The sequence below is a fragment of the Leuciscus leuciscus genome, assembly GCF_965113295.1.
Source record: "Leuciscus leuciscus genome assembly, chromosome: 18".
NCBI lineage: Eukaryota > Metazoa > Chordata > Actinopteri > Cypriniformes > Leuciscidae > Leuciscus > Leuciscus leuciscus.
Genome location: NC_138742.1, coordinates 18,721,646 through 18,737,856, shown reverse-complemented (window position 1 = coordinate 18,737,856; position 16,211 = coordinate 18,721,646). Strand labels below are relative to the sequence as shown.

General features: G+C 37.9%; 1 protein-coding gene across 2 annotated transcripts; it reads right to left on the bottom strand.

Annotated features, from left to right (window-relative positions):
* Window positions 1-701: 701 nt before the first annotated feature.
* LOC309480175 (extracellular matrix protein 2) lies at window positions 702-14,750 on the bottom strand. Of its 2 annotated transcripts, XM_082144573.1 has the most exons (10): window positions 14,650-14,750; window positions 14,113-14,485; window positions 12,946-13,010; window positions 12,096-12,546; window positions 11,851-11,966; window positions 11,111-11,243; window positions 10,487-10,644; window positions 10,254-10,393; window positions 3,006-3,332; window positions 702-1,290 (listed from the first exon to the last, which is right to left on the bottom strand). In XM_082144573.1, the coding sequence occupies exons 2-10, from the start codon at window positions 14,264-14,266 to the stop codon at window positions 1,122-1,124; spliced, it is 1,713 nt and encodes a 570-aa protein (XP_082000699.1). In that variant the 5' UTR covers window positions 14,267-14,485; window positions 14,650-14,750; the 3' UTR covers window positions 702-1,121. The 2 variants fall into 2 exon arrangements, with proteins under 2 accessions (XP_082000699.1, XP_082000700.1); XM_082144574.1 differs by lacking the exon at window positions 14,650-14,750 and having other exon boundaries at window positions 14,113-14,604.
* Between the last annotated feature and the right edge of the window lie 1,461 nt (window positions 14,751-16,211).

Sequence of the window (16,211 nt, the reverse complement as noted above, 5' to 3'; positions counted from 1 at the left end):
TTTGTAATGACTGTGAGTGGACCGACTTAAAAGGACTTTAAGTGAGTTCAAATGCCTTCAGTGTAATGCAATTCAAACTAAATGTGTCAGGCCATAAGATTTCTTTCGAATGATCAGGCAGGGTCACTGGGGGCATCCACAGCTTGATGTAAATGATTTACGATTGCGAGCTAGACATGAAGCTTAAAGAAACTCATCTTGAGGCGCTTCGATAGAATTCTTGGTTATGAGAATTCTGAGGTACTTATGTAAATGGCTTTCAAGTAACCCATTCTTACCCAGAGGCAGTGCTGCTGACTGAGCACAGAGGGGCCCGTTTCAGAGCTGTGGGCGTCATTCACACCTGAACTCAGCAGACATCACAGCTCATAAGTTCTATCTCATTACCTTGCCATTCTAAACATCATCTTTGCTCTGAGGCCTCCAGCCGTTCACCTGAGGCTTCACTGAAGAATCCTGAAACCTGAAAATCATGGATAATAAATATGCTGTCACAGACCTCAGACAGCATATATATAGGTCTGTATATATATATATATATTTAGCTGTACCTACCTGAGCTGATAACTTTGGTTCCATCATGTCTGACAGACACTTTCAAATTGTGGTAATTGTTAACATTGAGCATTACATAGAGGGTTTTGAAAACATTCACTCACTGTCTTGAGTTTTAATAAAAAAATTAAATAAGTGAATTAATATTAAAGTATTATACATGAAATTGTTTTAATGACACATCAGAATATGAAGACATAAAATAATACAATACAATTATAAATATAAAGTGATAAAATAATAAAATCATTGCAAATGCACCAAAGTATAAATGAATATTGTGAAAGAAAGCCATTAATAACTGTCTGAGCCAGGGAGTTTCTGAGCCCGCTTGTGACATTACAACTTACAAGAAGAATGTTTATTACATACAAAAAGAAACAAAATCATGTATTTTATGCTACAAGTTGCTGAACATGACCCAAATGTGCATTTCAAGAGCAAGCATGCACATTATTAATGGATCTAATGGACAAGGTGTTTACAGTATTTAACCTGGGAGTGACTGACAGGTGGGGCAGAGGGGAGGCTGTGAAGTGAGAGGGTGATGTTTCTGTGGGATTTCTCTAGCTCTGTGTTTGAGGCTCCAATATGATCTTGCTAGGATCCCGGATGCAGGAGAAAGCAGCACGAGGGATTTTCTTCACATTGATGTAGTTGTACTCTAAATGGACAGTTGACAGGTGTGATTCCTCCGTCCTCTTAACCTTACAGATCGATTTCACTGGGACAGAGCTGAAAACACAAAGCCATACGTATGATTCACTATCAAATGGTTCATTGTAGGAATGTAGATATTTTTATCAGTATTTTTGTAATGTTTTGCGATAAAAAAAATCAAAATTTGTATTTAAACTAAAAAATCCTGAAAAGCAAAAGTATGCAATAAATAAGATAAGAAACATAATTTCTGAAACCAATTTTGAGTAGTTGTTGAAAAACTAGAAATTTAGATGTGATCAATTCATAAACTGGAGGTTGTATCCAGGGGTATGTAGCAGCCTAACACTATGGGTTTGTGAGCTGACTACATTTAGCATTTTAACACATCAAGCACTTTAAGGCATTCAAGCTGTGCTCCATTCGCAAAGATATTATAAACATTATGCTGCCCTATGATACCTAAAGCATTTCAGGTATCATCAGTTCTTGGCATTTTATACTTAAAAAATAAATAAAATAAGGCATCCCAGAATGCATTACACACTAAAAAAAAATGGTTCTTCAGGGGTTCTTTGCGGTGGTTAAGGTGCTATATAGCACCACTACCATTTAAAGAACCTGTTAAGCCCAGTTTGGTTCTTCAGCGGTTCTTTAGCGGTTCTTTGGGGTGGTTAAGGTGCTATATGGCACCTCTTATGGTTCTACATAGCACCATTTGACAAAGGTAGGTGCTATATGGCACTTAAAGTGGTTCCCCTATGATTACAAGCCAATGAACCACTTTTAGTGCTATTTAGCACCATTTTTGTTTAGAGTGTACAATGAGGTCAGTGAAAATGTTCTTAAGACGGCATTGTATGTTATTCAGAATTCAGTTATGAACTTTCAGTTATGTTCAGTGTTCTTGTCTTTTTATTCATGTGTCTGTGTTCCCTTTCAGTTTGGTCTTGTTAATTCCCTTGTTAGTTGCCTTAGTTACTAATGAGTTTCACTTGTGTCTAGTTTAGTTGCCTTTGTTCGTCCCCTGTATAGATAGCCCTAGGTTTCAGTTGTTCCCTGTCGATTATCGGCCTGGAGTCTCTGTGTGGATTAAAGTATTTATATTACAGTACCTGCGTCAAGCGTTTTGGATTGGACCATACACAACATTGCACTACCTAACTGTTTACTATTTTAATATGTTTTATAAATATAATTAAATCTTGGTGATGGCAAAGCTAAATTTTCAGCATCATTACTCCAGTCTTCAGTGTCACATCATTCAAATATTCTGATTTGCTGCTTGAGAAAGACTTATTATAATTATCAGTGTTGAAAATAGTTGTGTTGCTTAATATTTTTTTGGAAACCATGCTAAATTTTTTAGGATTCTTGATGATGAATAGAAAGGTAACAAAAGCATTTAGCATGGACACAGCATTTATTTGAAATAGAAATCTTTTCTAACAATATAAAAGGCTTTACTGTCACTTCTGATCAATTAAATGCATCATTGCTAAATAAAAGTATTAATTTCTACTGTAAACATTTGATTAACAGTGTACGTAAAGAATTGTACAAATATTTCACACATTATTTGTGTGTGCTGTGTGTTTTTGTGCTTATAGAGTATTAACTGGTTTAGTAACATGCTGACGTCAGACTCCACTGGAATGAACTGAAATCACTGCATCTCATGAGTGATTATAAAGATAGTCGCTGCTTTTGACAGTTAAGATGCTGCCTTCTGTAGGCTGTAGGCAGTGAGGAAGCTCACTAGGTAAGGATCACAGCTTAACTGTACATACCTTATACGGTTGTGGTCTAGACGCAGTAGCTGGAGGTTCTTGAAGTGGCGCATATTGTGGGGCACCCTCTCAAACCTGTTGTTGTCCATGAGTAACTCCACCAGTGTTTGATAAACGCCACGAAATGACTTCCCCAGCACCCCGTGCTCCTCTAACAGGTTGTGGGAGAGGCGTAGGGACTGTAAGCCTGGGCGGATGTGACTCAATGAGTATGGAGGAATGGAGTGAATGTGATTGTGCTGCAGGGAGAGTTGGCGCAAGGCCCTGGGTAGATCTGTGGGCACCACTGCCATCTGGTTATAGGACAAGTCAAGAGCTTCCAGCTTCCTGAGGAAACAGACAGACCGAGGTGTGATTTTACATCATGGAGTGTATTAGCGGCAGGCAATATGACCAACATTTTATGTCACAATATGAGTAATTTGATTTCATGAATGATAATGATATAATAAGATTGTTATGGTACCAATATTGTAGATACCGGTGAAATTTCACAAATCTCAATACCAATTTCGATACCACAGCAAAATAAATATGTAAATATGGTTAAATATGTAATATTTAATATGTAATCTGAATAAATGGTCACTGAACCAATCAATACAATCAGTAGATGAATCAGAATTTTTTTGGTGAAAGGACTGATAGCATGTTTACACGACACCGTTTTCAACTGAAAATGGAAAACTTTTTATGCGTTTTGGCCGTTCATTTACACAACAACGGCGTTTTGGGGGCCTGAAAATGCAAGCTTTGGAAAACAGGTTTCAAAGTGCAAGGTTTTAAAAACGATGCCTATACCGTCTCCATGTAAACAATAAAAACATACATTTGTGAAAACGGTGATGTCATGCGCATGCGTATTGCATGTTCACGCATGCATATTACGTGTTTGTGGGGTGTTTCTTGACAAAGTGACATCGCCAACTATTGGTCTGGCATGTATAATACAGCCTTTGTAGTCATTTTCGCAGATCCATGTGAACAGGGATCATTTTGACAATGTTTTCGTCTGTTTTTAGTACATCGTTGTTGTGTAAAAATACCGTGGGATGAATTCAAATCCCCACCACTAGTAGTCAACCAGCTTCATCAGAAAAAAACATACTTTGCTGGTCTACCAGGCAGACTTGTTCTAACCAGCATGGACCACAGGAATTGAAGATGGTTCAAGCTGGTCTTTACAACTTGTATTTGTGTAAACCATGTTAGAGTTTTTTTGATGGGTAGTGTACATTGGTTGCAGCATATTTAGAGGGTTTCTCTCAAGTGCTGGGGGAGCTTATGAAGTATTCTGCTGTGTTTGCATGGAGTGGAGAACGGGCCCCATGGCAGGTCATTAACCCAGCACAAGACAGCTAGAGCCAAAAAAGCCTGAGCATCAACTTTGGTTAAGTGCATTTAAATGCGTGTGTGTGTGTGCTCTGTAGAGGCACAAAGGCAGTAGAGCAGCAGGAACGAGTGTATGCATTGTGGGGGTGGAGGATTTTGAGTGAGTTAGAGAGAGAACGTATTGAAGAAATGGTAGTGTATGAGAGGCTTTTGTGTTTTCCGAGAGGGCTCTGGAGGAGGCAGCTGGTGTAAGTTTACAATGTTAGCCTCAGCAGGAGTCAGGAGCACATTTCCTCTGCCTCTGTAACACTGACGGCTGCCCAGTCCACCAGCGCACTGAGGGGGGTCTCATATAGCAACGAGTGTTATTATTACATCAAAAGCTACACTGACCTCCATGTGGTTTTCATTCACCCAACAAGCTCTGACCTTGAGATGAGAGATGAGATGAGAGATGTTGCGGACTGAATATCAAGCAGGATATCTGGCAGTAAATGTACCTGACAGAGTTTCAGTGAGAACCCAGAGCTATTAAGTTAAGCTGTAGTAAATAAAGCAATTATTGGTCTCACCTAACCTGTACATTTTAAAAAGCCCCTAAAACAACCCCCCCACCCCCCCAAAAAACATTAAGTTGCATAATTATTTTAGGTAAAAGTGTTGTCCTAGGACACAAAGTGGGTCAAGACTGCCACTAATAAGTGTAAATGCTGAGAAATAGAGGGGATTTTCCCTCTTTAGGAGATTTTCATCAACAGTTGGGTTGTTAAATAAATATATAAATGTTTTATTATGCATGTGTGCAACGGTTCAGATGGGAGCAACACAATAATTTCCAGCCAGACACACACTTTTGTGTGTTTATATGTATTAGACATTTGAGTATGAGCTAACAGTCAAGTATTGTTCTTTATTTTCATGCTTTCTTTTTATATTATTTATATTATTAGCTTATTTTTAAATTATATTAGAAAAAGCATTTCACTGCCAATGAACTATATATAAATCAAATACCATCCTAAAAGCCTTTAAAAATGTACAATACCAGATACCATCCAACTGACAAAACTGCCATAAATACAGACTTTGCATTAAAAAAATAAAAATATCATAATTAAAGAACACAGAGCCTCAGATTGAAAGCAGTTTCAGGATTATTGGCTTCTGATGTCTTAGTCAGATTTGTGTAGTGATATTGCTCCCACACAGATCTCCCCCACTGACAAGCCAATAACGGTGGGCATCCTCAGGGAGCACTGCCGTAATGAGAAGCAGAAGAGCACGGCTGCCAGCCACCACGTTCACGGGCACACAGATGCAAACGTTGCACAACCGCCCTTACGTAACCTGGCACGCGGGACAGGAAGACCACTGTCACGACAAGGCACATTTCGTTGGATCTCATGTTGTTATATTATGCATGCGGGAGACCCAGGCTCAGCCAAACTCAGCCTCTTAATTTCGGGCACTATGATTTGAACAAGCAAGAGCAGGCAATGGGATAACTGTCACCAGCTGTGGCTCTGCAAATTCATGCTTTTTTTTTTCAGATTCAGAAGACAGGTTTTGAATATTTTTTCCGCACTATAAAAGAGTAAACAGCGTCTACTTGTGTGTATCTCACCTCAGAACTGCTGGCTCTCGATTGTCTCCTCAGGCAGAGATACTTTATATAACTCATTATGAAATAAGAATGTGCACGTCTTGGTGAAACTGCACTAACTTGTGTTTTTGTCTCCCTGTGAGAAAACAAGCAGCGCGTGTCCTCTGTTTCACCCCCCTGCCTAATTCCCGTAAGCTCGGTCCAGCTAGCGCATCAACCCATCCATCAAAATCCTCAGTCTCAGGTCATTGGCCTGCAGAGGATCCCTCTCCCAGCACACCCTGTTCTTCACCCTGAGAACCAAAACAACCCTCCAGATGACAGGGGGCCTGTGGTGTCAATGCACACAAAGACAAAAACATTGTGCACCTATTTAAACACACCAGGATATAAACACACACAGAGCACCGTGGTCATTTATCCCCAAGTTGAACAGATTCCCATGACATATGGCTGCGTATGGAAGTTTTGTCACTTTTAAAGAAACTTGTGACTCCCATTAACAGCTCAGAGAAATAAACCATGAAGGTTGTTAAGTGAAATTAAAAACAGTGATTCGATTTTATAGGCCTGGCACATCTTTAAAAGAGAAGGACAGAGCTTAAGGAGATGAGGATACACACACACACACACACACACACACACACACACACACACACACACACACACACACACACACACACACACACACACACACACACACACACACACACACACACACACACACACACACACAATGTTTAAAGGGTTAATTCACCCAAAAAGGCAAATTCTGTCATCATTTAAGATATTTTTAATGAAACCTGAGAGGTTTATGTCCATCCATTGAAAGTCAATGCAACCTAAACATTGAAGATCCAAAAAGGTCATAAAGGCATTGTAAAACTAATCTATTTGAATCAAGCAGTTGAATCCAAATCTTGTTAAGAGATACAATTGCATTATATGATAATTTAGGGGTTTATTTAACTTTATACTTTACTTTTTATGAATTACACACATACATCAAATATGGTAAACACGGAAGCTTCAACATGCATGTATTGCACACTAGAACAAACCTCACTGTTTCTTGTGCGTCACACACCACGCATGTTTAAGCTTCTGTGTTTACCATTTATGAATGCTCTATGTATGTTTGCTGATCATGGTTTAAAAGCCTAAATTAAATCTGTTCATCATATGAAGTGGTTGTTTCCCTTCACAAGATTTAGCTTAAAACTGCTCCGTTCATATGGATTAGTTTTACAATGCATTATGGTCTTTTTGGATCTTCAAAGTTTTAGTTGCATCTCTCAGGTTTATCTTAATTTGTGTTTCAAAGAGAAACAAAAGTCTTTTGGGTTTGGAATGACATGAGGGGGAGTAACTGATGACAATTAAATAAGGGAGAACTTTTAAGCGTTTATCAGGGGATTTTATCCAAGGTGATTTAAAGGTTAATCGGAATTTCTCATTCAGGAGCCATCAACTTCACTAAATTGGAATTTGAAATGAAATGACAGGAAAAGGAATGTACTGAATTCCAATTCAAAATCAACGCAATTCATTTTGGGACCCTCACCTACAAGTTAATTTAATATATATTTATAATATATGAAAATATGATGAAATGTAAACTAAATGCTCATTTTTATAGATAGCAATTCAAATATATTTATCTATTTTCTGCTTTTCTAGTAAAAAAATAAAAAAAATAAAGATTTTTCAATTCTGCTTTCTTACATCTAAATTCAAATTGCAATTCTGCATCCTGTTTGCAATTCAATTCAAATTCAGGAATTCAATTGGGCATACACAACCCAGAGTAGAACAGAAGTGAGTATAAAAGTAATATGTAGAAAAGTATAAAAAAAAAAAAGGAGAAAAGTTTATTTATTTATTTAATGTCCACATCGGCACCATGGACCCAGTCTAAATACCACTGTAAATGCCAGCAATTTGTTTTTATGCAGGGGGTCTGCAATAGCTAGTTGATAGCATTCTCAATCATTTCAATGGCCATTCTGGCACAGAACCCTCCCAGAAGTACGGCTGGAAATGACTGATCACAAAGAAGCTTCAGGAAAATATTGTCATGGCTATATGTGTGTATATATAGATATATAGGTGCCAAAATGGACATTATTTAGGCTGACAGGCACTCATAAAGGCTGAAGAAATTAAAGTAGACAGTAAAAGACCTGCCTTAACTCGGGGAGGTTCACAGATTTGTGCCGAGATAATAGCGTGGTGCTGCAGATCAGAGGCTCACACACTTGAATGCATGCATGCACGCGCACACACACACACGCACGCACGCACGCACGCACGCACGCACGCACACACAATTAACAGCAGAATTTGGTTACAATGTGACATTATTTTGAAATAAAAAGGCTGTAAAGTTGAACTGATGGCTGTTCAAAGCTTACTTACGCTCACTGCACCTAATCACAGGTTACCTTAAAAAAGCAGCTGGAAAGCAAACGGTGCATCAGCCATGGCAACAGTTCCAGTGATAATGTCCGCTTTTTAAATGCAGATGCTGATGAGAGTGAAAAAAAGAAAGAAAGAAGTTCCTTCTATTCCCACTTTGAATGGCACTGTTTCAAAAAGATTTGCAATTCGCAACAAAAGAAAATGAGTAAAAGATGTTAGTGATGAATAATGTATTAGTATGATTTGCTGACGGTATGAGAGTCAGTGTGAGAGCGGGAATGGAGGGAGGGAAAAGACAAAAAGCTTATGAAGCAGAGAAAGTCGTAATGAACGGTCTCATTTTAACGCAAGCCGACACTTTGGTCTGTTTCTCACATAAAGCTATTGCATGACTCCAGAAGACTTGGAGTCATAGCATAGGCTACTTTTATGATAATGTTATGGTGCTTTTGTGTCCTTTTAGAAGCTTGAAAGCTCCAGTTCACATTCATTGTAATTGCATGGTAAATAGCAACCAGCATATATATATTTTTTTTAAATATCTTCCTTGTTTTCCACAGAAAAAATAAAGTCATACAGGTTTGAAACAAGTAAATGAGAGAATTTTTTTTTTTTGGATGAACTTTGAAAGTCTCTTTATAGTATAAAGTACTGATTACTGTTGCATCTTTTCTTTTTCTAGCTTTCAACAGAAGTATGGATGGTTTAGATTGATAACCTTGTATCTGTACTCTGGCACCTCATAGAAATCTATAAAATATCTCTCTGCAGGAATGCTTAAGCATCAAGGTCACCCTTGTATGAATCATACCCCACACATTCACCGTCACACAGCCAAGCCATAACCAGTGCTGTAAACCGCACCATTTGGCTGATCAGCGGCCAGCCAAACATCTGCATTCACTGCAATACAAGTGCAAACTGTTATCCATGAGTGAGCTTAGGCTTAATTACAAAATTGACCATATTAATCTTCCATATGCAATCCTAGACATCTTCAAGTCTTTTTACTCATGGAATTAAGATTGGATTTCCAAACAGCTGGGACATGGTTAACATCTAACTTCACCCCATCTCTCAGCGTGTTTGACAGGGCAAAGGGAAGAGTGAGTGATGAGTGAACTCTCTGTCACTTCTGCCTCCCATATAACATGCTCCTGAGGATGACTGATGTGAGACCTTGGGGAAGCACATCTACTCTGGTCGAATCAAAACTATGAGGCAGATGCAGGCTGACAGCAGGGCCAGAATATATTATCACCCTCCTTCAAATGATTCTGATGATGACGAACACACAGTAATTGTGTTCTACCAAAACACATTTAAAGGATGGGTTAAACTGCTCTCAGTGTCTTTTGTGCACCATCTAGTGGCTAACAAGAAATATGCCCTAATGGATCCCAGTCTATATACCATGCATGTATACACACACACACACACACACACACACACACACACACACACACACACACACACACACACACACACACATCAAGTAAATAAAATAAACAAATAAATATTAATATTTCATATTTAAATACATTTGATAAAATAAAATAAATGATTATTTATATAGGCTACATTAAAAAATATTTCAGTATATTATATAAAATGAAAATATAGATGTACGTTTTTAGTATTTATGATAAAACTTGCACTGGACCCCACTGTATATAGATAGATATATGGATTTTTATATAGAAAAAATTTAATCAATTTGATTAATTTTGACAATTTATATTAAATATATGTCTTATAAAATATTTTCTATAATAATCTTAATATATCAATATATATAAAAATTTTGAAGCAGGTTGCCATTCATCAAGCAATAAACATAAACCTATATAATGTGTATTAATAAAGTATAAAAATGTGCATGTGAGACTCACGGCAGGTTGATCCAAGCCTCAGGGTAGATGCTGTTCTCTTTCAGGAGGTTGTGACTGAGATCTAACACCTTCAGGTGGACACACTTATCCAGAAGCCTGTCTTGCACCTCCACTATTTGATTTTCCTGCAACCTTAAGTCCTGCAAATACACCAAGACATATCAAAATACAAAAAACAAGAATTTATACAGATAAAAAAGTGACTGAAACATTGACTGGATTACAGAACTGACCTCTAAAGATGGGGGTAATCCTGCTGGAATGGAACTGAATCTGTTTTTATCCAAACGTAAAAACTTAAGTGCCTTCAGTGGTTTGAAAGCCCAGGGTGCAATACTGCCTTCATAGAGGATGTTTCCTGTCAGTTCTAAGACTTGCAGGTTAGTCAAGCCTACAAAAATATAAAATGTTATTAGTTATTACAGTTAAAGGTGTATCAGTATGTTTGTGTATTTTGAGCTGTCCTAGACTTATTCTGACACCTAGTGGTAAGGATGTAACCTCACGCACAAAAGCAAAAGCTTTCAGTTGTTAAAATTATTGCACTGATGACCTATTAACAGTTTAATTTAGGTATATCTTCTGAGCAAAACTGTCCAGTAAGTAGTGACAGTTACTACGATAAAGCAAGTAACATTTGGCTGGTCATGCGATCTCAACGACTCGCTCCATGTACAATAAAACTCTACTGTGTGAGTGTACATACATTTAAAAATGATCTAAAAGTAGCCTACTATTCAGTTAAGAATTCTGACTTTCCTCATAAAAATGTTTCTACATCTAAAATCACATAAATACATACCAAAGCCATGAATAAACACTCATGTTTGTGCAGCTGGCATGAAAACAGCACAAACCTTTGAAGGTGTGTGAAGCCAGTTGGTTTATTTTATTGCTGTTTATCTTTAGATTCTCCAAAGAAGATGGCAAGTGTGGAATTGTTGTAAGTTCATTGCCGTCAAGTTTCAGACTTTTCAGATTTGTAAGATTCTGTTAAAAAAGCAGAAGAAGACACTCTTTTCAACTTGGGAGGCAGTTGTTACGTCCTGTCAGCTTTGGGCTTAAGGAATAGTTTCCACTGTGCTTACCACCAAATGAAAAGCCTAATTTTTGCATGTTGGTTAAATTATTTTAGTGTTAAAACATGTATTTCAAACCCTGCTGTCTCAGACTACTGGACCTGTATTATTTTTCATACGTGGAATGTCATAAATAGACAATGTAAATTGTGCACTTATTTCCCTCCTCAAAGAACATTTACTCTTCATGCTAATTTCACTGACAGTGCATAGACAGTCCAAAGAAGACAGTGGCATTTTCCATTGGTTAGAGTTCCTATTTTCATGGTGCTGGGTTTGCTTTGGGAGTGGTGTGTTTGGTCACTTCTCAAGGTCTCCCAGAGGGAAATACGGACATATCTTGGCCGGACATAAATTTAGCAGTTATAATTTGAAACTTTCTTCTTTTAATTTGTATGTACTTGAAAATCCTGACTAAGACAGAACTTTTTTTTAGATTTGATGTAGACATGTATAGTACTTTATAGATTTAAATGTATATAACTGGTGTAATTAAAGGGATAAAGAAATGGCAGTACCATAAAGAGACTTAGGTCGAAAGAGGAGTCGTCCAACTTGTTCAAACTTAGGTCAAGCTCTTCGAGATTTGGCAGTCCGGAAAAACCACGGGGAGGAATTCTTGTTAAGTTATTCCCTGTAAGACAGCACATTGGTTAAAACGCTGAATGGCTGGGCTTATTACAAGACATAACCGACGTAAATTATAGAGTGTCTCGGAGATCCATATACTTATGTCGGATCTTTCAGCCTGTCCAGACCTTACCAGGAAGTTCAAGGATGGTGACTTCCAGGTTCGTGATGATGGGCAGGTCGGACAAGCCAATCTGCTTGCAGGATATTCTAGTTCCTTCCAATTGGCAGCCTTCTGGTAATGAGTCTATGAAATCATCTTGGGTCAGGGTGCTGTTAGAAGCATCATTCTCCTCCCCCTCGGCTTCCTCTTCTTCCTTTCCCTCTTCCTCCTCCTCTTCTTCTTCCTCCTCCTCCTCTTCTTCTTCCTCCTCCTCTTCTTCTTCATCTTCATCTTCTTCTTCTTCTTCATCTTCATCCTCTTCCTTTTTCTTTGCTTTCTGCTCTTCCCCTTGATCCATGAGGCGTTTTTTCTCCTCTTTGAGTTCCCTCAAGAATGTGTTTAGTTTCCCTGCTGCGCCACCCCATCTCTCCAACACAGCATTGAGCTCCACCCACACGGCCTCGGTTCGCCCCATAGCTGACTGATGGGACACACAGAGGGAACACGGCAGGAATTGAGCCCATTAGTGTCACAGGAATGACCAGAAACACGCTGAACAAACTAAACAAACTAAATATAGTGGACAAATAGCACAGACGGGAATAAAGGAGGTGGAAAATGAGAGGTTGAGCATTAAGACAGGAAGCAAAAATAGACTTGTAATTAGCATTTATGGTATGGTTATTCTATCTTGGACTGCCAGAATACACATACTCGTTCCACTGTAACAACAGTAGCAGCTTGTGAAGCAAACAGGCATTACTATGGGACACAAGTATGGCCATGGATTCAATATTTACTGTTTTCTATTTATTTCATCACTCTGTTTGATGGAAGAAACCAGGATAGTGACATTTTGACTGCAGAAATACAGTCTCACCTGTGTATCTGTGGAAGTGTCGCTCGATTGCCCCGTTCTTTGTGCTTGATTGGCTCTCCTTTCACCTGCAAATCCAGCCATGATACTTTAATTCAGCGAGGATGTACTAAATTGATTAATGATAGTAAATACATTTACATTGTAAAAAAAACCATCTATTTCAAATAAATGCTGTTCTTTTGAACATTCTATTCTTCAAAGAATCCCGAAAAAATAAATTATAGTTTCCACAAAAGCACAGCTGTTTCAAATTGATATTAATAAGAAATCAGTATATACAAATTATTTCTGAAGGATCATGTGACACTGAAGACTGGAGTAATGATGCTGAAAATTCATCTTTGCATCACAGGAATAAATTACATTTATAAAATATATTCAAATAGAAAACAGTTATTTTAAATTGTATTAATATTTCAATTATATTATTGTTTGTACTGTATTTTTTATCAAATAAATGCAGCCTTGGTGAGCATAAGAGACTTTAAATGTTGAAACAATTATTGTTTATACTCTTTCAGGTTGTAAAATGTTAGTGGGTCATTCATAGTTAAAGTGATAAACTACTCCTGTGGTTAGTCTCTTACACCTGTGTGAACTTGAGGAGAATTTCATACATCCATTAAAATCACCTTGAGACCAAATTATTGTAAAAATGGCCCAGAAAAGTGAAGTTAGCTCAGAGAAAAGCCATAACTTGCTTTCATATTTTATTATCTAATACAATATAATTCATCCATTTTAAATGACGTGTCATTAAATGTTCAAGTACTTTAAAAGGCCACTCTAGATGCAGACACACACACACACACACACACACACACGTGTTTTCAAAATGTTTAGAGAAATTTCCAACAATTTAAACTGTTTTGGGGCAGACACACTCAATCAAAACATTTTTTACCTCTATTCATTTTATTTCTCTCAAAATATCTTTTGATTCTCTTTAACTGATTTTTCAGATACAGTATGTTAATTGTTATTGTATTTTCTCTTATAAAAGAGATTTCAATGAGTTTTATCCAAGTTAAATCAACTACTTTAAACAAGAAGAAATATAACAGACGCCATGAACTATTTACAATGGACTTGTCTGACCAGTCCTGAGATTTCATCCTGTGCCACTGCCCTTGAAGTCATAATTACTATAATTATTGCTCTACTCACTTGATGCTGAAGAAGAATCCACCGGTTGCTGCTGTGAGGATGAAACATCAGTCTCAGGTAACAATGCAATGAGTGAATCCAGATCATTCTTCTGCGCTTCTCCTTCCACAGCTAAAACTCCTAAGCACAAGCAGAAGACCAAAAGAGCCTGCATGGTTCTGATCCGACCTGTTCAGATGCTCGCCGTGTACCTGCAGGCTCACCTCTAGCTGCCCTCTTAAATTCTCTCTTAGTCGGCAGTGAGAGGGAGGAGGAGGAGAAAACAGGGAGGAGATCACAGTATGTGGTTAGACGTGTACAAGGACCTTCATTGCCAGAAGTTCACAAAAATATCAACCCCTCCTTATAAAGTCAACAGTTGTGCCAAAAAACACTAGAGTTGGGACAGAGAGAGAGAGAGAGACAGATGCAGGAAGAAGATGGTCAGTGTCAGTCACGTCATGCCACAATGACACAGTGTTCACACCTTGTAGCACTTGAGATGGACAAATGAGAGTTATCCAAACAAGAGGGCAGTGAGAGAGCAGCCTGACTGACCTGTAGAGAGATCTCTCTCCGGCTCCATGTCTCGTCCTCAACATGTTCCTGCCTGGCTCTCTTCCATTAGCACGTATGTAAGAAAAAGAAAAAGACCTTGCCAAAAGAGAAAGACATGGTTCGCTAACTCATAAAACAAACACATGGAGGCAGACAGGCATAGAGACAAATGCAACGTGTTCTCAAAGCATACAGCTACACACTCCTCTTGTTTATGGAGATTATAGGCTTATATTTATACAGTGGCTAAGTCACATTTAAAATGTCTGAATGTCATTGATAAGTCGACAGCATTTCTTGGGCTTTCTTTCAAATAAATGCCACTGGCTTTAATGCAATGACATTTATAGGTTGTTAGTGTGGTGTCAGTGTTGAAATACTTTTTTTTTCTGTACACAGTATCTTTTTAATTTCAATCACAAGTGTGAAATCAGAGATTTGAGAAATCTAAAACTGTGGGGGAGGACGTTTAAAAAAAGTCTGAGTTAAGGTTGGACGAGAGTCTCACACACACATACAAATAGACAGGCTCTCAGGGTCACATTGTGTAGGGAGAGATTGTTTGCATTTACATTTACTCCATAAAGTATCACTGCAGAGCGAGATACTGCCTTGCGACTAAGTTTGCTCAGACAAAACGGGCAACAACTCTGTATGTTGACATAGGACGCATATTTTTATGTGCACAACTTGAGGCATCTTCAGACCCTTTTTTCAGGGTTTTTTTTTATCAGAATTTTATAACTTTATTCTATCAACAAAAACAAACATTCACATTGTTTTTAAATAAAATGTTCATAAAATTTTTATTTTGTTACACACGCATGCAAAACGTCGCTGTTTGTGTTTAAACAGGTTGATGCACCTCTTGATGGAAATAAATGTTGTGATGTTATTTTCATCAAGAGGTGCATCAATTGATCTTGTTTTGACAATGCAAGAGTCAAGCACTTTGTAAAGTCTACTTTAGCACATCCCCACATTCAGTCACAGCCTGTTACAAGACTTTCAATGAAGTTAAGGTCTGGACTCAGAAGTGCCAATTCATGTGTGAAAATGATTTTTTAATGCTCCCTCTCAACCATTCTTTCACAATCTGAGACTGATGAATCTTGGCTTTGTCATCCTGGATTATGGCCATAATGTCTCTTCCTACATGGTTGTTTAAGAAATGAAAAGCTACACACTCCATCAATTAGGGTTAGAAGAACTGTCGCCAAACACATAACGTACTAATTATAACACATAACTATAGACTATTTATTTGTTTTTATTTCATTAATTTTCATAGTCATGGAGCATGCAAGCAACTTTTTTAAGTAACTTGGAAGAAATCTGTCACAAAAATGTGTATTTTTAAAAAATTCTCCCAATACAACCAAGTTCCCTGAATCTCTGCTTCTTTAAATACCATTTTAAATGGATGACCCTGTATTACTGTCCAAACAAACAGTGGCTAAGAGTGAGACAGTATCTGTAATTTTACGCTATCTGGCAAAACCACTTTGCCAGACTGCTGCTCCTCGTACAAATGTCTGTCCATAGTGAGTCACTAGTGTGTG

Bases quoted from the DNA above. Each gene is read 5' to 3' on its own strand.
- LOC309480175 (XM_082144573.1), bottom strand. From the start codon at position 14,266: ATGCAGGCTCTTTTGGTCTTCTGCTTGTGCTTAGGAGTTTTAGCTGTG. The intron at 10,394-10,486 runs GTCAGTTCTGTA...GTGTATTTGCAG, and splicing joins GATTACCCCCATCTTTAGAG to GACTTAAGGTTGCAGGAAAA. The intron at 3,333-10,253 runs GTGAGTCTCACA...CTGTTTCCTCAG, and splicing joins GAGGCTTGGATCAACCTGCC to GAAGCTGGAAGCTCTTGACT.